Source organism: Oncorhynchus tshawytscha, linkage group LG19 (genome assembly GCF_018296145.1).
Source record: "Oncorhynchus tshawytscha isolate Ot180627B linkage group LG19, Otsh_v2.0, whole genome shotgun sequence".
NCBI lineage: Eukaryota > Metazoa > Chordata > Actinopteri > Salmoniformes > Salmonidae > Oncorhynchus > Oncorhynchus tshawytscha.
Genome location: NC_056447.1, coordinates 3779347 through 3801846, shown reverse-complemented (window position 1 = coordinate 3801846; position 22500 = coordinate 3779347). Strand labels below are relative to the sequence as shown.

The window sequence follows — 22500 nt, the reverse complement described above, 5'->3', positions numbered from 1 at the left end:
AAATGTATTTAAATTTATCAGGGGTACTGCAGTTCCTCCAGAACCCTTTGCGTGGCAATAATTCTATAAGGAAATAAATATTGAAGTGGGACGCTGGAGAGATGAAAGTTGCAGGCTCATGTCTATCAGAGAAGAGAGGGAGAGAGTTCATAGAAAGTGAATCTCATTCTAGTTATGTGAGAGATACAGACGCACTTCTCACACAGCCACGGCCACCCGTTGTTCTCACACATACAGTAGGTTACAATGTTGCGCTAAACCCGGGCCGGCCAAACCCCAATCAAGTCTTAGAATATAGGCCCGGGATGAAAATCGACTTTTTCACATTACGTTTTTTTTTGTGGGGGCAGGAGAATTAATGAAGAGGCAACTCAAATGATACTTTTTTTTCAGTTTGGATGAGGGCCTCTAGCAGGTCGTTTGTGTTGTTGGGTGGATCTTGGCTGTTCACAGGTCTTGGTGTGCCTCCCCACTGACTTCCTGGTGGTAGGGGGGTCAAGGGGGGTGACGGTTTCTCAGAGGGATAGGTTGTGTTTTCTGGCATCAGGGTTTGGGTTCTGGGGTGGTCTTCAGGTCTGGTCTCTTGTTGGTCTGTTGTTTGTCTGGTCTCTTGTTGGTCTGTTGTTTGTCTGGTCTCTTGTCTGGTCTCTTGTCTGTCTGTTGTTTGCCTGGTCTCTTGTTGGTCTGTTGTTTGTCTGGTCTCTTGTTGGTCTGTTGTTTGTCTGGTCTATTGTTCCGTCTGTTGTTTGTCTGGTCTGTTGTTTGTCTGGTCTGTTGTTTCTCTGGTCTGTTGTTTGTCTGGTCTGTTGTTTGTCTGGTCTGTTGTTTGTCTGGTGTCTTGTCTGGTCTGTTGTTTGTCTGGTCTCTTGTTGGTCTGTTGTTTGTCTGGTCTCTTGTTGGTCTGTTGTTTGTCTGGTCTCTTGTTTGTCTGGTCTCTTGTTTGTCTGGTCTCTTGTTTGTCCGGTCTGTTGTTTGTCCGGTCTCTTGTTTGTCTGGTCTCTTGTTTGTCTGGTCTCTTGTTTGTCTGGTCTCTTGTTTGTCTGGTCTCTTGTTTGTCTGGTCTCTTGTTTGTCTGGTCTGTTGTTTGTCTGGTCTGTTGTTTGTCTGGTCTCTTGTTTGTCTGGTCTGTTGTTTGTCTGGTCTGTTGTTTGTCTGGTCTGTTGTTTGTCTGGTCTGTTGTTGGTCTGTCTGTTTTTGTCTGGTCTCTTGTTGGTCTGTTGTTTGTCTGGTCTCTTTGTCTGGTCTCTTGTTTGTCTGGTGTCTTGTCTGGTCTGTTGTTTGTCTGGTCTCTTGTTGGTCTGTTGTTTGTCTGGTCTCTTGTTTGTCTGGTCTCTTGTTGGTCTGTTTGTCTGGCCTGTTGTCTGGTCTCTTGTTGTTCTGTTGTCTGGTCTGATGTCTCTTGTTTGGCCTGTTGTCTGGTCTCTTGTTGTTCTGTTGTCTGGTCTGATGTCTCTTGTTGGTCTGTTGTTTGTCTGGTCTCTTTGTCTGGTCTCTTGTTTGTCTGGTTTCTTGTCTGGTCTGTTGTTTGTCTGGTTTCTTGTCTGGTCTGTTGTTTGTCTGGTCTCTTGTCTGGTCTGTTGTTGATCTGTTGTTTGTCTGGTCTCTTGTTGGTCTGTTTGTCTAGCCTGTTGTCTGGTCTCTTGTTGGTCTGTTGTTTGTCTGGTCTCTTGTTGGTCTCTTGTCTGGTCTGATGTTTGTCTGGTCTTTTACGTTTGGTAATTTTTTTTGTCCAGTTTGGGTCATCATCATCTAAGAAAAGGAGTTGTGAGGCGAGGGGTTCTTCCGGTTTTATGGTAACTTTCGAAACTGGCTTCCCTTTGACGAGGGGGGGGTGGCTAGGACGGGATTTGTTGGGGGCAGAGGTGGGTGCTGTTTCTGGGACATCTTGGGTGGTGGATTGGGCGGTGCCTGTGGAGAGGTCTGTGTTCTGTGTCTTCGTTGTTGTCTGGGGCTGGGGGGGTTGGGATTTGGGTTAGTGTGGTTGCATTTGGTGGCGTTAGCCCTTGCCCTGCTGACCTAGGAACTGGGGCAGGTTTTTGAAGAAGTGGTGCTCTTTCCCACACAGGTTGTAGGGGCATATGGATACACAGTCTGTCTTTACAGATCTTGCAGACGATGGCTTTGCAAGCTGTAGCCAGATGGCCCAGTTGGCCACAGTTCCTGCACAGTTTTGGGCATGCCGTAGTAGTGGACGGAACCTCTGTTGTTCCCCAGTGTGATGGTGCTGGGAAGCGGTTGGGTCCGGTCTCAACTGGACCGGCCATTTTAGTTCCCCAGTCCAGACGTTGTCTTCGTCCAGGACCCTCCTAGCCGCTGACTTGAGGATGGAGAACCTACTTAACCAAACGTGAATGTTATAGTCCTGGATGCATTCATTTTAGACGTTTTACTGTAACTACCCCAGATGCTGCTCTATTGTTCCTTTCCTACAGCCTGTCTGTTTTATTCTCCTCTTCGGGCTTTTCTTTTTTTCTCTCTTTTTATCTGTCCTCTCATTCCCTCTCCACCCTCTCTCTCTCTCTCCATCTCTCTTTAATAAAGCCCCAGGGCCAGACTCTTCATTCATCCCTTTATATAATTCAAGTCTTCTTAAGGGGTCTACAGACAATACGCAGACGGGGCCGATGGAGCGTAGCGCAGTGTTGCAATGTCGTCACAAAAGGGGGCCAGCTCCTTGTAATATCCTCCAACATTCGACACAGTTTCTTTCCAACATGGAAATTGAGACCTGACGTGTTATCCCTTGGGAAGACTGAGGGGTTATTATATGATATTGAATGAGTTTTGCAACATAAGTCCCACCGCTGTGTCCACATCACATTTTCCCAGCATCCCTTCTGGTATAAACACTGACGAGATGGACGTTCTGCTACTTCGCTTGTACCGCTTGCAAATGTCATTTTTTTGTTATTTTTATAATGAGATTTTGCTAAGCGCAATTATGTCCAGTTTTGGTGGAACGTCGGTGCGAGCTGGTGAGACAATACGACACAGTCATTATGCAGCGGGTGGATGCCTTAAAGAAGCAGCAGCAAGAGTGACAGAAACAACAGCAGCGTCCAGCAAAATAAACCCGTCTACGACGTCACGGTACCATGGATGGTGTCCTGCCGATCATCTCCTCACGTTTTGTCTCAAACCCCAAAATGGTTGTGTGCTTTTTTTTTCCTTCTCTCATTCATACATCAGGGTGGTGGGTAATTTACCTGTTTGTTTTCTCTTATTTCCCTTTCCCACCTGTGTGTGGGATTGTTTTACGTCAGACTATGTTCCTCTTGTGATAGTAAACACATATCTGAAAGGTCTGCAAATGTATTTGTCTGGTTATTTCTACATGTGGCCGAAAGTATTGTTGTTTTCAATCAGTCACTCGGTAAACTTGTTGGGCTTTTGTACATGAGGTCCATTGACAGGCCACTACACACAACCTGGTGTTATGTAGATGAGGGTCTAGCCTCGTTTTCTACAGCTGGACAGCAGTTCTCACCCCCCCCTCTCATGAGTAGTAGTAGCAGTCCAAGCTCTAGCAACTGCACTACAAAAAAGAGACATGTTTGCTTCTGTGGCAAAAAAAAAAGTAGTGTTGTAAAACAGAACGCCAGACTAGCCTGACGTGTAGCTCGCGCTTGTACACGAGCGTAGAACGCCGGATCCGGAAGTTCAATCGTCCTCGCTAGCTAGAGTAAAAAAAAAGAGTGCCTTGGCTCCTCTTGCTTGGTTAAGCATCTCTGACTCCCCAAGCCCCCTACAAACGTGCATGCGCGCAGGTCTACGTACGTTGGACCCATTTAGAGATTCATTGTTTAACTTGATCCTCTTAAAATGTTCTTCTCTGTGGAGATGTTTATCCTGAATACAACCTTAGAATAATGTACTGTTGCTGTCTTACGGTACATAGATAACAGTAAGAGTATTGGATGTCGTAAATGGATTACAGTAACCGTATTGGTACCATAAAACTGGTTATGGTAACATACTGTACCATTTATTTTACTGTAAAATGTACTTTTACTGCCTGTAAATTACCGTAAAAACAATGGTAACATGTTTTTTTGACAGTGTACCATGATATCGTTACTCTGACAGTACAAATCACTAGGAATCTGTTCAGCTTTCCTCAGCCCATTGACATTTCAGGGTATTTGTTTTAATGTCACGGTTGTCATCTGATTATCTGTTTCTGTGTTGTCCAGGTACAAGGCTGTCATCGAGGCGTGTTCCCTGCAGCCGGATATCGACATCCTGCCACAGGGAGACCAGACGGAGATCGGAGAGAGGGTCAGTGACCCGCACCGTTACTGTTTCTGTCACTGTTTCTGTCACTCGGGACCACTCGTACCTGTCTCTGTTTCTGTCACTCGGGACCACTCGTACCTGTCTCTGTTTCTGTCACTCGGGACCACTCGTACCTGTCTCTGTTACTGTTTCTGTCACTCGGGACCACTCGTACCTGTCTCTGTTTCTGTCACTCGGGACCACTCGTACCTGTCTCTGTTTCTGTCACTCGGGACCACTCGTACCTGTCACTGTTTCTGTCACTCGGGACCACTCGTACCTGTCTCTTGTCATTCTCACTTACTAAATGGCAATCGAGGGGACCACATTATAATAGTAGTAATCAAGTATAACCTTTTATAGAATCTTGATGTATTCAGGTTTGCGACAGAATCTCTTTCGCTATAGAGAGCCCTGTCACCACCTATCTGGTTGTTTGTACTGTATGTACAGGAAGCTAGCTTCGCCAGAGCTCACCCAGTACACTGTCATGTCTGTTTTGTTCAGGCATCATTCTGTTACGTAAGCAGGTCTTGGTTGTGTTTCTGTGACAAAGGTATGAGTGTGTGTTGTAATAATATTGTGGTGTTTATTTCTGTAATGTTGCTGTTTGTGTAACCTCTCCTGAATAGACTACGTGAACATACGCAAGATTTGAGTTCTGGGTGATGTGTGTGTGTGTTAATTGGTGTGCACTACTACTTCTATAGAATAGGCTTGACCCTGTTATGCACAGAGAACTGGATAGTAGATCTTTCCACTACAGCGAGTCTTAGTGGCAGTAAAGGAAGAAGAGGGCAGATACATCCGTCTACCTTTGGGGAGAGCTCCTGACTCAATCGCGCGCACACACACACACACACACACACACTGTAATGTGGTCTGATAACGCTGAGATTGTACACTCCACGTACCTCCATTCATTCTGTCCCTCCTCCCTCTCTCTCCACAGGGTATAGTTCTATCTGGAGGGCAGCGCCAGCGTATAGGTGTGGCCAGAGCCCTGTACCAACAGGCCAACGTCGTCTTCCTGGTGAGAGAACCTGTCTACACGGTGACCTCCACAAGAATCATGTTGAGTCACATAGAACCGATATTCTCCCCCTTTTGAATCATATTGAGTCACATAGTACCGATATTCTCCCCCTATTGAATTCATGATGAGTCACATAGAACCGATATTCTCCCCCTTTTGCAAACCACTCTTCACCTCGTCTCTGCATTCATTTATTCTGCGTTGGAAACATTGGGAGGAAGCTAGAATACATTGTCTTTGATTGTAGGCCATGGAAGCATGTCCCTCTGTGTTGTTTCAGGATGACCCGTTCTCAGCGTTGGACATTCACCTGAGTGACCACCTGATGCAGGAGGGCATCCTCAAACTGCTGAGAGAAGAGAAGAGGACTGTGGTGCTGGTCACTCACAAGCTACAGTACCTACCCCACGCTGACTGGGTGAGAGTAGAGTGTGCGGGCACGCATGTGTGTGTATTGTGTTTCCACAAGCAGCGTTCTTCACTCACATCCAGACGGCCATTAATTCAGTCCCTCTCTCCCTCCGTGGTCAGATCGTAGCGATGAAGAACGGGACCACTCAAACCGAGGGGACTCTGAAAGACATCCAGAACTCTGAACCGGAGCTGTTTGAACAGTGGAAGACCCTGATGCACCGGCAGGACGGAGAGTTTGAGAAGGTACTGTATCGGACCGCGTGTCTCCAGGTGGCCATAATAGGGTCAAAAGGGGTGTGATGATAACACATCCTCACCTCTCATAGGCCTGAGTTTACACGGGCAGCCCAATTCTGATCGTTTGCCCAGTTATTAGTCAAAATAGCTGATCGGATTGGTCAAAAGACTAATAAGTGAAAAAAGATCAGGGCTCCTGCGTTCAGTACGAAATAACGGTGTGTTGAATTAACCGGAAACGGTGCCATACTGAACAACCAGTTGGAAGAACGGTGTGATGACTTTGTACGGTGTGTTTTAGCGATTTCAAATGTTTACACCCATATTGATCAGGCCTCACCTTGCCACACCCACCACACGGGAGCAAACATACCTCAACGGCTGTTTATTTTATTTATTTGACCTTTATTTAACCAGGCAAGTCAGTTAAGAACAAATTCTTATTTTCAATGACGGCCTAGGGACAGTGGGTTAACTGCCTGTTCAGGGGCAGAACGACAGATTTGTACCTTGTCAGCTCGGGGGTTTGAACTTGCAACCTTCCGGTTACTAGTCCAACACTCTAACCACTAGGCTACCCTGCCAAACAACCGTGAGCACTCTGTTAGGGAAACGTGTCGTTCAGTACAAACAGTCACGTAATGTCGTAAACGTTGGAGCGAACTGAACGCACCCCAAAACAGAGCTGCCTGATTAAACACAACCATACACAGATACAGAGCATTCGGAAAGTATTCAGACCCCTTGACTTTTTCCACATTTTGTTACGTTACAGCCTTTTACCACAGGTGGACTCCAATCAAGTTGTTGAAACATCCCAAGGATGATCAATGGAAACAGGATGCACCTGAGCTCAATTTCGAGTCTCCTAGCAAAGAGTCTGAATACGCTATTTCTGTTTCTTAATTTGTAATAAATTAGCAACATTTTCCCCCAAAAAACAACCGTTTTTGCTTTGTCCTTATGGGTATTGTGTGAAGATTGATGAGACTTTTAGAATCAGGCTATAAATGGAAGTGCACAACGTAACGGTCGACTTCGTCACAGGGTCACACAACTGATGAGCAACGGGGCTTGTTCTTTTTGGCTCATTCTTTCCTGCTTTGCTTTAAATTCATCTGGTCAAATCTATTTCAGCAAACTATCTCAGCTGAAACTCTGATGTGTGTCCGTGTGCGTTCTCCAGGAGACAGTGCCTGAGAGTATGACGGTGTTGGAGCGCAAGAACCTGCGGAGAGCCATGTACTCCAAAGAGGCCGCCAAGACTGAGGAGGAGGACAAAGGTGAGAGGTCAAAGTTCACAAACTTCCCAAATGGGATTGAAGGACACCGACTGTCAATCACTCGCTGATGGGAACCAGGGGGGTTAGCATGGGCTAACTAGTTACTAGCTAGTTACTTCAGTATGCTTTGGGCTAACTAGTTGCTAGCTAGTTACTTCAGTATGCTTTGTGGAGACTACAAAATGTCAGGTGCTACATTTACTAGGTGTTAAAATGGGATGCCTCTGCAGAGTATCAGTTTTTGAACCGATAGTGGGACTAACGGTGTGTGTGTGATCCTGTGGGGTCTGTCTGTGGCGATGTCCCAGTAAAGTACCTCAGCTCAAACTCTGCACTCTGCGCTCTTTCTTTGTCAACACTGATCTGTAAAAGGCGTGGACTAGTCAAGTCCTGGGCCAGAGACGTCCACCTCTTTTAAGATCTGTTGAAAAGGAAAAGGGGGAATCTGGTCTTTGGGGGGGCTACATTTTCTGCTGGTTTTCATCCTTCAACCAACAACTGGTTTTAGGCCTGACAAACCAGGTGAAGAATCAATGCCAATGATAGAATAAAGTACCAGAGGGAAATGAGAACCAACACACTGCTACTGCCTAGGACCAGAGTCCCACACTGGTTCCCACACTGGTTCAGAGTATTGGGACAAACCCTGCGTGTGTGTCTCTCCGCTGTGATGTCCAGATAGAAGTTACCCTTAGGCACAGATCTAGGATCAGCGTACCCTCCCCATCCCCAAATCATTACCTTCATCCACAAAACTGACTCAAGATCAGGATCTATCTAAGGGCAAATGCATCCTATGTGCTGAGGTGACAGTGTCATGGTCGTGGTACTGTGCTCTGGTGTCACCCCGGTGTGGACTGAGACAACCCCAGCGCAGGGTGCCGCTGCTCTTGTAGATGTGGCCGACCGCATGGTTTTACTGAGTGGTTCCCGGTCCGCGACCAGTCTGTGTCATCGTGTTGCAACTGCGTACTCCGTCCCGTGTGACTCCCGTGTAGGCTTGCAGCTCGCAGACTCATGCTCCGCTTCGTGCCATTTCCATTCTCTTGTTTTCTCCCTCTCTCTTTCCCTCCCATCCTTCGCTCTTTCTTTCCTGATCTCTCCCTCCGGCCTGTCCCGGAGACACGCCCATTCAGTCGTCAGCACTGAGGCTTGCCCGCATGGTGTCATGTATGTTTCGATAAGGGGAAGAGGTGGGTAGTCGTCGGCACTGCTCCGCTCCCCATGGTCAATGTGTCCTGTCTACTGTCCCTGCTCTATGTGCTCGGTCTAACCCAACACATGAAACAAATGATGTTTCCCATTGGGAAACAAACGATGTATCGATGCAGGACTGAACGACCAGTTGGCCGTGTGGTCATGGCTAGAAGGGATCCAGCTTTTGTCAAATGAATGTCAGATTTTCATTTTGGTAGCAGGTTAGGGGGATTTGGTTAAGGTGTAGAAAAATGGTTAGGGTTAGCTAAAATGCAACAACCACAAAAAAAATCTACTTTTGACTTTAATTTTACAAAAGCTGGATCCCTTCAGAGCCATGACCCTGCTCTGTCTCTAGCTGAAGCTATATTTCTGTCTTTTCTCTTCCCCCTCTTTTCTCTCTCTTTTCTCTTCCCCCTCTCTTTTCTCTCTAACTGTTTCACTCTCTTTTCTCTCTCTAACTGTTTCTCTCTCTAACTGTTTCTCTCTCTTTTCTCTCTAACTGTTTCTCTCTCTTTTCTCTCTCTAACTGTTTCTCTCTCTAACTGTTTCTCTCTCTAACTGTTTCTCTCTCTAACTGTTTCTCTCTCTAACTGTTTCTCTCTGTTTCTCTCTCTGTTTCTCTCTCTTTTCTCTCTCTCTCTTTTCTCTCTCTAACTGTTTCTCTCTCTAACTGTTTCTCTCTGTTTCTCTCTCTGTTTCTCTCTCTTTTCTCTCTCTTTTCTCTCTCTAACTGTTTCTCTCTTTTCTCTCTCTAACTGTTTCTCTCTCTAACTGTTTCTCTCTCTTTTCTCTCTCTAACTGTTTCTCTCTCTATTTCTCTCTCTGTTTCTCTCTCTGTTTCTCTCTCTAACTGTTTCCCTCTCTGTTTCTCTCTCTAACTGTTTCTCTCTCTGTTTCTCTCTCTGTTTCTCTCTCTCTCTGTTTCTCTCTCTGTTTCTCTCTCTAACTGTTTCTCTCTCTTTTCTCTCTCTAACTGTTTCTCTCTCTTTTCTCTCTCTAACTGTTTCTCTCTCTGTTTCTCTCTCTTTTCTCTCTCTAACTGTTTCTCTCTCTTTTCTCTCTCTAACTGTTTCTCTCTCTTTTCTCTCTCTTTTCTCTCTCTAACTGTTTCTCTCTCTTTTCTCTCTCTTTTCTCTCTCTAACTGTTTCTCTCTCTTTTCTCTCTCTAACTGTTTCTCTCTCTTTTCTCTCTCTAACTGTTTCTCTCTCTGTTTCTCTCTCTTTTCTCTCTCTAACTGTTTCTCTCTCTTTTCTCTCTCTAACTGTTTCTCTCTCTTTTCTCTCTCTAACTGTTTCTCTCTCTAACTGTTTCTCTCTCTAACTGTTTCACTCTCCTTTCTCTCTCTGTTTCTCTCTCTAACTGTTTCTCTCTCTAACTGTTTCTCTCTCTGTTTCTCTCTCTAACTCTTTCTCTCTCTTTTCTCTCTCTAACTGTTTCTCTCTCCTTTCTCTCTTTTCTCTCTCTAACTGTTTCTCTCTCTGTTTCTCTCTCTAACTGTTTCTCTCTCTTTTCTCTCTCTAACTGTTTCTCTCTCTAACTGTTTCACTCTCCTTTCTCTCTCTAACTGTTTCTCTCTCTAACTGTTTCTCTCTCTAACTGTTTCACTCTCCTTTCTCTCTCTAACTGTTTCTCTCTCTAACTGTTTCTCTCTCTAACTGTTTCTCTCTCTTTTCTCTCTCTTTTCTCTCTCTAACTGTTTCGCTCTCTAACTGTTTCTCTAACTGTTTCTCTCTCTAACTGTTTCACTCTCTTTTCTCTCTCTAACTGTTTCTCTCTCTAACTGTTTCTCTCTCTTTTCTCTCTCTAACTGTTTCTCTCTCTTTTCTCTCTCTAACTGTTTCTCTCTCTAACTGTTTCTCTCTCTTCTCTCTCTAACTGTTTCTCTCTCTTTTCTCTCCCTAACTGTTTCTCTCTCTAACTGTTTCTCTCTCTTTTCTCTCTCTCTCTGTTTCTCTCTCTGTTTCTCTCTCTAACTGTTTCTCTCCCTAACTGTTTCTCTCTCTAACTGTTTCTCTCTCTAACTGTTTCTCTCTCTAACTGTTTCTCTCTCTAACTGTTTCTCTCTCTTTTCTCTCTCTAACTGTTTCTCTCTCTTTTCTCTCTCTATCTGTTTCTCTCTCTTTTCTCTCTCTAACTGTTTCTCTCTCTAACTGTTTCTCTCTCTAACTGTTTCTCTCTCTAACTGTTTCTCTCTCTTTTCTCTCTCTCTCTGTTTCTCTCTCTGTTTCTCTCTCTGTTTCTCTCTCTTTTCTCTCTCTCTCTGTTTCTCTCTCTGTTTCTCTCTCTAACTGTTTCTCTCTCTTTTCTCTCTCTCTCTGTTTCTCTCTCTGTTTCTCTCTCTAACTGTTTCTCTCTCTTTTCTCTCTCTAACTGTTTCACTCTCTTTTCTCTCTCTAACTGTTTCTCTCTCTTTTCTCTCTCTAACTGTTTCTCTCTCTTTTCTCTCTCTAACTGTTTCTCTCTCTAACTGTTTCTCTCTAACTGTTTCTCTCTCTAACTGTTTCTCTCTCTTTTCTCTCTCTAACTGTTTCTCTCTCTAACTGTTTCTCTCTCTAACTGTTTCTCTCTCTTTTCTCTGTCTAACTGTTTCTCTCTCTTTTCTCTCTCTAACTGTTTCTCTCTAACTGTTTCTCTCTCTTTTCTCTCTCTAACTGTTTCGCTCTCTAACTGTTTCTCTAACTGTTTCTCTCTCTAACTGTTTCTCTCTAACTGTTTCTCTCTCTTTTCTCTCTCTAACTGTTTCTCTCTCTAACTGTTTCCCTCTCTGTTTCTCTCTCTAACTGTTTCTCTCTCTGTTTCTCTCTCTGTTTCTCTCTCTAACTGTTTCTCTCTCTTTTCTCTCTCTAACTGTTTCTCTCTCTGTTTCTCTCTCTTTTCTCTCTCTAACTGTTTCTCTCTCTTTTCTCTCTCTAACTGTTTCTCTCTCTTTTCTCTCTCTAACTGTTTCTCTCTCTTTTCTCTCTCTTTTCTCTCTCTAACTCTTTCTCTCTCTTTTCTCTCTCTAACTGTTTCTCTCTCTTTTCTCTCTTTTTCTCTCTCTAACTGTTTCTCTCTCTTTTCTCTCTCTAACTGTTTCTCTCTCTGTTTCTCTCTCTTTTCTCTCTCTAACTGTTTCTCTCTCTTTTCTCTCTCTTTTCTCTCTCTAACTCTTTCTCTCTCTTTTCTCTCTCTAACTGTTTCTCTCTCTGTTTCTCTCTCTGTTTCTCTCTCTCTCTGTTTCTCTCTCTGTTTCTCTCTCTAACTGTTTCTCTCTCTTTTCTCTCTCTAACTGTTTCTCTCTCTGTTTCTCTCTCTTTTCTCTCTCTAACTGTTTCTCTCTCTTTTCTCTCTCTAACTGTTTCTCTCTCTTTTCTCTCTCTTTTCTCTCTCTAACTGTTTCTCTCTCTTTTCTCTCTCTTTTCTCTCTCTAACTCTTTCTCTCTCTTTTCTCTCTCTAACTGTTTCTCTCTCTTTTCTCTCTCTAACTGTTTCTCTCTCTAACTGTTTCTCTCTCTTTTCTCTCTCTAACTGTTTCTCTCTCTTTTCTCTCTCTTTTCTCTCTCTAACTCTTTCTCTCTCTTTTCTCTCTCTAACTGTTTCTCTCTCTTTTCTCTCTCTTTTCTCTCTCTAACTGTTTCTCTCTCTTTTCTCTCTCTAACTGTTTCTCTCTCTGTTTCTCTCTCTTTTCTCTCTCTAACTGTTTCTCTCTCTTTTCTCTCTCTAACTGTTTCTCTCTCTCTTCTCTCTCTGTTTCTTCTCTCTCTAACTGTTTCTCTCTCTTTTCTCTCTCTAACTGTTTCTCTCTCTTTTCTCTCTCTAACTGTTTCTCTCTCTTTTCTCTCTCTAACTGTTTCTCTCTCTGTTTCTCTCTCTAACTGTTTCTCTCTCTAACTGTTTCTCTCTCTAACTGTTTCACTCTCCTTTCTCTCTCTAACTGTTTCTCTCTCTTTTCTCTCTCTAACTGTTTCTCTCTCTAACTGTTTCACTCTCCTTTCTCTCTCTGTTTCTCTCTCTAACTGTTTCTCTCTCTGTTTCTCTCTCTAACTCTTTCTCTCTCTTTTCTCTCTCTAACTGTTTCTCTCTCTTTTCTCTCTTTTCTCTCTCTAACTGTTTCTCTCTCTGTTTCTCTCTCTGTTTCTCTCTCTAACTGTTTCTCTCTCTTTTGTCTCTCTAACTGTTTCTCTCTCTAACTGTTTCTCTCTCTAACTGTTTCACTCTCCTTTCTCTCTCTAACTGTTTCTCTCTCTAACTGTTTCTCTCTCCTTTCTCTCTCTAACTGTTTCTCTCTCTAACTGTTTCTCTCTCTAACTGTTTCTCTCTCTTTTCTCTCTTTTCTCTCTCTAACTGTTTCTCTCTCTGTTTCTCTCTCTTTTCTCTCTCTAACTGTTTCGCTCTCTAACTGTTTCTCTCTTTTCTCTCTCTAACTGTTTCTCTCTCTAACTGTTTCTCTCTCTTTTCTCTCTCTAACTGTTTCTCTCTCTAACTGTTTCTCTCTCTTTTCTCTCTCTCTAACTGTTTCTCTCTCTAACTGTTTCTCTCTCTAACTGTTTCTCTCTCTTTTCTCTCTCTAACTGTTTCTCTCTCTTTTCTCTCTCTAACTGTTTCTCTCTCTTTTCTCTCTCTAACTGTTTCTCTCTCTAACTGTTTCACTCTCTTTTCTCTCTCTAACTGTTTCTCTCTCTAACTGTTTCTCTCTCTTTTCTCTCTCTAACTGTTTCTCTCTCTTTTCTCTCTCTAACTGTTTCTCTCTCTTTTCTCTCTCTCTCTGTTTCTCTCTCTGTTTCTCTCTCTAACTGTTTCTCTCCCTAACTGTTTCTCTCTCTAACTGTTTCTCTCTCTAACTGTTTCTCTCTCTTTTCTCTCTCTAACTGTTTCTCTCTCTTTTCTCTCTCTATCTGTTTCTCTCTCTTTTCTCTCTCTTTTCTCTCTCTAACTGTTTCTCTCTCTAACTGTTTCTCTCTCTAACTGTTTCTCTCTCTAACTGTTTCTCTCTCTAACTGTTTCTCTCTCTAACTGTTTCTCTCTCTAACTGTTTCTCTCTCTTTTCTCTCTCTCTCTGTTTCTCTCTCTGTTTCTCTCTCTGTTTCTCTCTCTTTTCTCTCTCTCTCTGTTTCTCTCTCTGTTTCTCTCTCTAACTGTTTCTCTCTCTTTTCTCTCTCTCTCTGTTTCTCTCTCTTTTCTCTCTCTTTTCTCTCTCTAACTGTTTCACTCTCTTTTCTCTCTCTAACTGTTTCTCTCTCTTTTCTCTCTCTAACTGTTTCTCTCTCTTTTCTCTCTCTAACTGTTTCTCTCTCTAACTGTTTCTCTCTAACTGTTTCTCTCTCTTTTCTCTCTCTAACTGTTTCGCTCTCTAACTGTTTCTGTAACTGTTTCTCTCTCTAACTGTTTCTCTCTAACTGTTTCTCTCTCTTTTCTCTCTCTAACTGTTTCTCTCTCTTTTCTCTCTCTAACTGTTTCTCTCTCTTTTCTCTCTTTTTCTCTCTCTAACTGTTTCTCTCTCTTTTCTCTCTCTAACTGTTTCTCTCTCTTTTCTCTCTAACTGTTTCTCTCTCTGTTTCTCTCTCTAACTGTTTCTCTCTCTAACTGTTTCTCTCTCTTTCTCTTCTCTCTCTGTTTCTCTCTCTTTCTCTCTCTTTCTCTCTCTAACTGTTTCTCTCTCTCTGTTTCTCTCTCTAACTGTTTCTCTCTCTAACTGTTTCTCTCTCTGTTTCTCTCTCTAACTGTTTCTCTCTCTTTTCTCTCTCTAACTGTTTCTCTCTCTAACTGTTTCTCTCTCTAACTGTTTCACTCTCCTTTCTCTCTCTGTTTCTCTCTCTAACTGTTTCTCTCTCTAACTGTTTCTCTCTCTGTTTCTCTCTCTAACTGTTTCTCTCTCTTTTCTCTCTCTAACTGTTTCTCTCTCTAACTGTTTCTCTCTCTAACTGTTTCTCTCTCTTTTCTCTCTCTAACTGTTTCTCTCTCTCTGTTTCTCTCTCTAACTGTTTCTCTCTCTAACTGTTTCTCTCTCTGTTTCTCTCTCTAACTGTTTCTCTCTCTTTTCTCTCTCTAACTGTTTCTCTCTCTAACTGTTTCTCTCTCTAACTGTTTCACTCTCCTTTCTCTCTCTGTTTCTCTCTCTAACTGTTTCTCTCTCTAACTGTTTCTCTCTCTGTTTCTCTCTCTAACTGTTTCACTCTCCTTTCTCTCTCTGTTTCTCTCTCTAACTGTTTCTCTCTCTAACTGTTTCTCTCTCTAACTGTTTCACTCTCTTTTCTCTCTCTAACTGTTTCACTCTCTTTTCTCTCTAACTGTTTCTCTCTCTTTTCTCTCTCTAACTGTTTCTCTCTCTAACTGTTTCTCTCTCTAACTGTTTCTCTCTAACTGTTTCTCTCTCTTTTCTCTCTCTAACTGTTTCGCTCTCTAACTGTTTCTCTAACTGTTTCTCTCTCTAACTGTTTCACTCTCTTTTCTCTCTCTAACTGTTTCTCTCTCTAACTGTTTCTCTCTCTTTTCTCTCTCTAACTGTTTCTCTCTCTTTTCTCTCTCTAACTGTTTCTCTCTCTAACTGTTTCTCTCTCTTTTCTCTCTCTAACTGTTTCTCTCTCTTTTCTCTCCCTAACTGTTTCTCTCTCTAACTGTTTCTCTCTCTTTTCTCTCTCTCTCTGTTTCTCTCTCTGTTTCTCTCTCTCTCTGTTTCTCTCTCTGTTTCTCTCTCTAACTGTTTCTCTCTCTAACTGTTTCTCTCTCTAACTGTTTCTCTCTCTAACTGTTTCTCTCTCTAACTGTTTCTCTCTCTAACTGTTTCTCTCTCTAACTGTTTCTCTCTCTAACTGTTTCTCTCTTTTCTCTCTCTCTCTGTTTCTCTCTCTGTTTCTCTCTCTGTTTCTCTCTCTTTCTCTCTCTCTCTGTTTCTCTCTCTGTTTCTCTCTCTAACTGTTTCTCTCTCTTTTCTCTCTCTCTCTGTTTCTCTCTCTGTTTCTCTCTCTAACTGTTTCTCTCTCTTTTCTCTCTCTAACTGTTTCACTCTCTTTTCTCTCTCTAACTGTTTCTCTCTCTTTTCTCTCTCTAACTGTTTCTCTCTCTTTTCTCTCTCTAACTGTTTCTCTCTAACTGTTTCTCTCTCTAACTGTTTCTCTCTAACTGTTTCTCTCTCTAACTGTTTCTCTCTCTAACTGTTTCTCTCTCTTTTCTCTCTCTAACTGTTTCTCTCTCTTTTCTCTCTCTAACTGTTTCTCTCTCTTTTCTCTCTCTAACTGTTTCTCTCTCTTTTCTCTCTCTAACTGTTTCTCTCTAACTGTTTCTCTCTCTTTTCTCTCTCTAACTGTTTCTCTAACTGTTTCTCTAACTGTTTCTCTCTCTAACTGTTTCTCTCTAACTGTTTCTCTCTCTTTTTCTCTCTAACTGTTTCTCTCTCTAACTGTTTCTCTCTCTCTGTTTCTCTCTCTAACTGTTTCTCTCTCTGTTTCTCTCTGTTTCTCTCTCTAACTGTTTCTCTCTCTTTTCTCTCTCTAACTGTTTCTCTCTCTGTTTCTCTCTCTTTTCTCTCTCTAACTGTTTCTCTCTCTTTTCTCTCTCTAACTGTTTCTCTCTCTAACTGTTTCTCTCTTTTTCTCTCTCTAACTGTTTCTCTCTCTTTTCTCTCTCTTTTCTCTCTCTAACTCTTTCTCTCTCTTTTCTCTCTCTAACTGTTTCTCTCTCTTTTCTCTCTCTTTTCTCTCTCTAACTGTTTCTCTCTCTTTTCTCTCTCTAACTGTTTCTCTCTCTTTTCTCTCTCTTTTCTCTCTCTAACTGTTTCTCTCTCTTTTCTCTCTCTTTTCTCTCTCTAACTCTTTCTCTCTCTTTTTCTCTCTCTAACTGTTTCTCTCTCTGTTTCTCTCTCTGTTTCTCTCTCTCTCTCTGTTTCTCTCTCTTTTCTCTCTCTAACTGTTTCTCTCTCTTTTCTCTCTCTAACTGTTTCTCTCTCTGTTTCTCTCTCTTTTCTCTCTCTAACTGTTTCTCTCTCTTTTCTCTCTAACTGTTTCTCTCTCTTTTTCTCTCTCTTTTCTCTCTCTAACTGTTTCTCTCTCTTTTCTCTCTCTTTTCTCTCTCTAACTGTTTCTCTCTCTTTTCTCTCTCTAACTGTTTCTCTCTCTTTTCTCTCTCTAACTGTTTCTCTCTCTTTTCTCTCTCTATTTCTCTCTCTGTTTCTCTCTCTTTTCTCTCTCTAACTGTTTCTCTCTCTTTTCTCTCTCTTTTCTCTCTCTAACTCTTTCTCTCTCTTTTCTCTCTCTAACTGTTTCTCTCTCTTTTCTCTCTCTAACTGTTTCTCTCTCTTTTCTCTCTCTAACTGTTTCTCTCTCTTTTCTCTCTCTAACTGTTTCTCTCTCTTTTCTCTCTCTAACTGTTTCTCTCTCTAACTGTTTCACTCTCCTTTCTCTCTCTGTTTCTCTCTCTAACTGTTTCTCTCTCTGTTTCTCTCTCTAACTCTTTCTCTCTCTTTTCTCTCTCTAACTGTTTCTCTCTCTAACTGTTTCTCTCTCTGTTTCTCTCTCTAACTCTTTCTCTCTCTTTTCTCTCTCTAACTGTTTCTCTCTCTTTTCTCTCTTTTCTCTCTCTAACTGTTTCTCTCTCTGTTTCTCTCTCTGTTTCTCTCTCTAACTGTTTCTCTCTCTTTTGTCTCTCTAACTGTTTCTCTCTCTAACTGTTTCTCTCTCTAACTGTTTCACTCTCCTTTCTCTCTCTAACTGTTTCTCTCTCTAACTGTTTCACTCTCCTTTCTCTCTCTAACTGTTTCTCTCTCTAACTGTTTCTCTCTCTAACTGTTTCTCTCTCTTTTCTCTCTCTTTTCTCTCTCTAACTGTTTCTCTCTAACTGTTTCTCTCTCTTTTCTCTCTCTAACTGTTTCGCTCTCTAACTGTTTCACTCTCTTTTCTCTCTCTAACTGTTTCTCTCTCTAACTGTTTCACTCTCTTTTCTCTCTCTAACTGTTTCTCTCTCTAACTGTTTCTCTCTCTTTTCTCTCTCTAACTGTTTCTCTCTCTAACTGTTTCTCTCTCTAACTGTTTCTCTCTCTTTTCTCTCTCTAACTGTTTCGCTCTCTAACTGTTTCACTCTCTTTTCTCTCTCTAACTGTTTCTCTCTCTAACTGTTTCACTCTCTTTTCTCTCTCTAACTGTTTCTCTCTCTAACTGTTTCTCTCTCTTTTCTCTCTCTAACTGTTTCTCTCTCTAACTGTTTCACTCTCTTTTCTCTCTCTAACTGTTTCTCTCTCTAACTGTTTCTCTCTCTTTTCTCTCTCTAACTGTTTCTCTCTCTTTTCTCTCCCTAACTGTTTCTCTCTCTTTTCTCTCTCTCTCTGTTTCTCTCTCTGTTTCTCTCTCTAACTGTTTCTCTCCCTAACTGTTTCTCTCTCTAACTGTTTCTCTCTCTAACTGTTTCTCTCTCTTTTCTCTCTCTAACTGTTTCTCTCTCTTTTCTCTCTCTATCTGTTTCTCTCTCTTTTCTCTCTCTTTTCTCTCTCTTTTCTCTCTCTAACTGTTTCTCTCTCTAACTGTTTCTCTCTCTAACTGTTTCTCTCTCTAACTGTTTCTCTCTCTAACTGTTTCTCTCTCTAACTGTTTCTCTCTTTTTCTCTCTCTTTTTCTCTCTGTTTCTCTCTTGTTTCTCTCTCTGTTTCTCTCTCTGTTTCTCTCTCTTTTCTCTCTCTCTCTGTTTCTCTCTCTGTTTCTCTCTCTAACTGTTTCTCTCTCTTTTCTCTCTCTCTCTGTTTCTCTCTCTTTTCTCTCTCTTTTCTCTCTCTAACTGTTTCACTCTCTTTTCTCTCTCTAACTGTTTCTCTCTCTTTTCTCTCTCTAACTGTTTCTCTCTCTCTCTCTAACTGTTTCTCTCTCTAACTGTTTCTCTCTAACTTTTCTCTCTCTTTTCTCTCTCTAACTGTTTCGCTCTCTAACTGTTTCTGTAACTGTTTCTCTCTCTAACTGTTTCTCTCTAACTGTTTCTCTCTCTTTTCTCTCTCTAACTGTTTCTCTCTCTTTTCTCTCTCTAACTGTTTCTCTCTCTTTTCTCTCTTTTCTCTCTCTAACTGTTTCTCTCTCTTTTCTCTCTCTAACTGTTTCTCTCTCTTTTCTCTCTCTAACTGTTTCTCTCTCTGTTTCTCTCTCTAACTGTTTCTCTCTCTAACTGTTTCACTCTCTTTTCTCTCTCTAACTGTTTCTCTCTCTAACTGTTTCTCTCTCTTTTCTCTCTCTAACTGTTTCTCTCTCTAACTGTTTCTCTCTCTTTTCTCTCTCTAACTGTTTCTCTCTCTCTGTTTCTCTCTCTAACTGTTTCTCTCTCTAACTGTTTCTCTCTCTGTTTCTCTCTCTAACTGTTTCTCTCTCTTTTCTCTCTCTAACTGTTTCTCTCTCTAACGGTTTCTCTCTCTAACTGTTTCACTCTCCTTTCTCTCTCTGTTTCTCTCTCTAACTGTTTCTCTCTCTAACTGTTTCTCTCTCTGTTTCTCTCTCTAACTGTTTCACTCTCTTTTCTCTCTCTAACTGTTTCTCTCTCTTTTCTCTCTCTAACTGTTTCTCTCTCTTTTCTCTCTCTAACTGTTTCTCTCTCTTTTCTCTCTCTAACTGTTTCTCTCTCTAACTGTTTCTCTCTCTAACTGTTTCTCTCTAACTGTTTCTCTCTCTTTTCTCTCTCTAACTGTTTCTCTCTCTAACTGTTTCTCTCTCTTTTCTCTCTCTAACTGTTTCTCTCTCTTTTCTCTGTCTAACTGTTTCTCTCTCTTTTCTCTCTCTAACTGTTTCTCTCTAACTGTTTCTCTCTCTTTTCTCTCTCTAACTGTTTCTCTCTCTTTTCTCTCTCTAACTGTTTCTCTCTAACTGTTTCTCTCTCTTTTCTCTCTCTAACTGTTTCTCTCTCTTTTCGCTCTCTAACTGTTTCTCTAACTGTTTCTCTCTCTAACTGTTTCTCTCTAACTGTTTCTCTCTCTAACTGTTTCTCTCTCTTTTCTCTCTCTAACTGTTTCGCTCTCTAACTGTTTCTCTAACTGTTTCTCTCTCTAACTGTTTCTCTCTCTAACTGTTTCTCTCTCTTTTCTCTCTCTAACTGTTTCTCTCTCTAACTGTTTCTCTCTCTAACTGTTTCTCTCTCTAACTGTTTCTCTCTCTAACTGTTTCTCTCTCTAACTGTTTCTCTAACTGTTTCTCTCTCTAACTGTTTCTCTCTCTTTTCTCTCTCTAACTGTTTCTCTCTCTTTTCTCTCTCTAACTGTTTCTCTCTCTTTTCTCTCTCTAACTGTTTCTCTCTCTAACTGTTTCTCTCTCTGTTTCTCTCTCTAACTGTTTCTCTCTCTCGCCACCTGAGCTGCTGTGAAATGGCCTATCACGCTGCCTTCCAGTCTTTCAGTCAGTAGCTGAAACAGCCTTCCTCTCCTGAGTCCCATTTCACTTCCTGTCCTCCTGCTCCTCTCTAGCCACACAGATACGCCTGTCATATTGTAACCATTAGAGAGAGAGAAAGGACATGGAGAAGAAGAAGAGAGACCGGGATATAGGGGGAGAGAGGAGGGGAGAAGCAGAGAGAGGCGAGATGGAAGGGGCATATATATAGTGGGGACACACACACACAGCCCCCCCCACCCTCACACAGTCTATCCCTCTCTCATGCATATCTCTGTTCTTCCAGAAGAGTCTGTGGACAGTGACGAGGATGACAATCTGTCCCAGGCCATGCGTCACCGCACCACCATCCCCTGGCACTCCTGTGGTGTCTACCTGTCCTCTGCAGGGCTCCTCCTCCTGCTGCTGCTCCTCCTATCACAGCTCTTTAAACACTCCCTCATGGTTGCCATCGACTACTGGCTGGCCCACTGGACGTCCCGCGTCATCAATGCCAAGATGGAAGCCACCGGGAGGAACTGCTCCGTCGCTCAGGTCAGGTGACAGGCTTCAATTTCTACCAAACCAAATGGCAATGTGCTTTTAAAACACTGTGATTATGCTTTAATCTACAGTACACTCTTTACCTTACAGTGTAGTATTTACTTTAAAGGACCTGGTGAAATGTTAGTTTGCAAAAGTATTCACTCCCCTTGGCGTTTTTCCTAGTTTGCATTACAACCTATAATTTAAATAGATGTTTATTTGGATTTCATATAATGGACATACACAAAATAGTCCAAATTGGAGAAGTGAAATGAAAAAAAATAAACTTGTGGTGAAAAGTGGTGCGTGCATATCTATTCAGCCCCTTTGCTATGAAGCCCCTAAATAAGATCTGATACAACCAATTACCTTCAGGTCACATAATTAGTTAAATAAAGTCCACCTGTGTGCAGTCTAAGTGTCACATGATCTGTCACATGATCTCAGTATGTATATACACCTGTTCTGATAGGCCCCAGAGTCTGCAACACCGCTAAGCTAGGGGCACCACCAAGCAAGCGGCACCATGAAGACCAAGGAGCTCTCCAAACAGGTCAGGGACAAAGTTGTGGAGAAGTACAGATCAGGGTTGGGTTATAACAAAAATATCAAACTTTGAACATCCCACAGAGCTCCATTAAATCCATTATTAAAAAATTGAATATAGCACCATAACAAACCTGCCAAGAGAGGCCCGCCCACCAAAACTCACGGACCAGGCAAGCAGGGGATTAATCAGAGAGGCAACAAAGAGACCAAAGATAACCCTGAAGGATCTGCAAAGTTCCACAGCGGAGATTGGAATATCTGTCCATAGGACCACTTTAAGCCGTACACTCCACAGAGCGGTGGTAGGCCTGATCACCGGCAACGATGAGACAGTCTACAGGGAGGTGGTCAGTTACCTGGCAGGGTGGTGCCGGGACAACAACCTCTCCCTCAAATTTAGTCGAAGGAGCTGATTGTGGACTACAGGAAATCGAGGGGCGAGCATGCCCCCATCCACATCGACCGGGCTGCAGTGGAGCAGTTCAAGAGCTTCAAGTTACTCAATGTACAAATCACTTCCGTGTTCCGACTTAAAATGCTCCACACGCCCACATTCGTGAAGAAGGCGCGACAGAGCCTCTTCCCCCTCAAGAGGTTGAAAAGGTTTGGAATGGGAACTCAAATCCTCAAAAAGTTCCACAGCTGTACCATTGAGAGCATCTTGACTGGCTGCATCTCTGCTTGATATGGCAACAGCACCGCCCTCCATCACATGGCGCTACAGAGGTTGGTGCGGACAGCCCAGTATATCACTGGGGCCGAGCTCCCTGCCATCCAGGACATCTATACCAGGCGGTGTGAAAGGAAGACCCGGAAAATCATTACCGACTCCAGCCACCTAAGCCATAGACGGTTCTCTCTGCTTCCTCTCAGCAAACGTTACCACTGCATCAAGTCTGACGCCAACAGGCTAATAAACAGCTTATATCCCCAAGCCATAAGTCTAAATAGCTAACAAAATTGCTACACAGACTATCTGAGTTGACCCTTGTGTGTATATATATATATTTTTGTTGCATGGTCTCCGTTGATTGTGAATTATAACCGGAAGTGTTTCTAGGTTCCAATAAATGTTCACAAAGATAGGATTGATATTCTCATCATGGCAATGTCTCCCCAACCTCATTGTGTATTCATAATATAACAATCATATTTGGACACTTAGAAAATATTTTTCCAAATGGCATTGCAATGTAATTAGTGGCGTAATGTCATTACCTTTATTAGGAATTGAGTATACACACAAGCATGCATATATATATATATATATATATATATATATATATATATATATATACATATACAGGAGAGTATACACACACAAGCATGCAGGAGAGGGTAAGCTGTGTCATTCACACATTAGGGCCGTGGCAGGTGTGTGGGTTATCCTGGCGCTACTAAACCCAGCCTCTTATTAATAGACTGTGTCCTCTGCTTAATGCCAGGTCACATTTCATACAGTCATCCAGTGGGTGGCAGGGGACAGCAGCTGATACAGTAGATAGTTATACACACACACACACATACATACACACACATGCACACACGCACACGCGCACACATACACACACATACACACACACATACATACATACACACACACATACACACACATACGCACACACACATACACGCGCACACACACACACACGCACA

General features: G+C 42.4%; 1 protein-coding gene across 4 annotated transcripts in view; it reads left to right on the top strand.

Moving 5' to 3' along the window:
- Positions 1 to 22500, top strand: part of LOC112218237 (ATP-binding cassette sub-family C member 8) — a 140741-nt gene that overhangs the window by 97010 nt on the left and 21231 nt on the right. For all 4 annotated transcript variants that reach the window (XM_042301247.1, XM_042301246.1, XM_042301245.1 and 1 more), the window contains exons 21-26: positions 4194 to 4278; positions 5228 to 5308; positions 5592 to 5729; positions 5843 to 5968; positions 7149 to 7245; positions 20057 to 20304. In XM_042301247.1, the coding sequence (XP_042157181.1) occupies positions 4194 to 4278; positions 5228 to 5308; positions 5592 to 5729; positions 5843 to 5968; positions 7149 to 7245; positions 20057 to 20304 (775 nt within the window). The remainder of the gene's footprint in view (positions 1 to 4193; positions 4279 to 5227; positions 5309 to 5591; positions 5730 to 5842; positions 5969 to 7148; positions 7246 to 20056; positions 20305 to 22500) is intronic.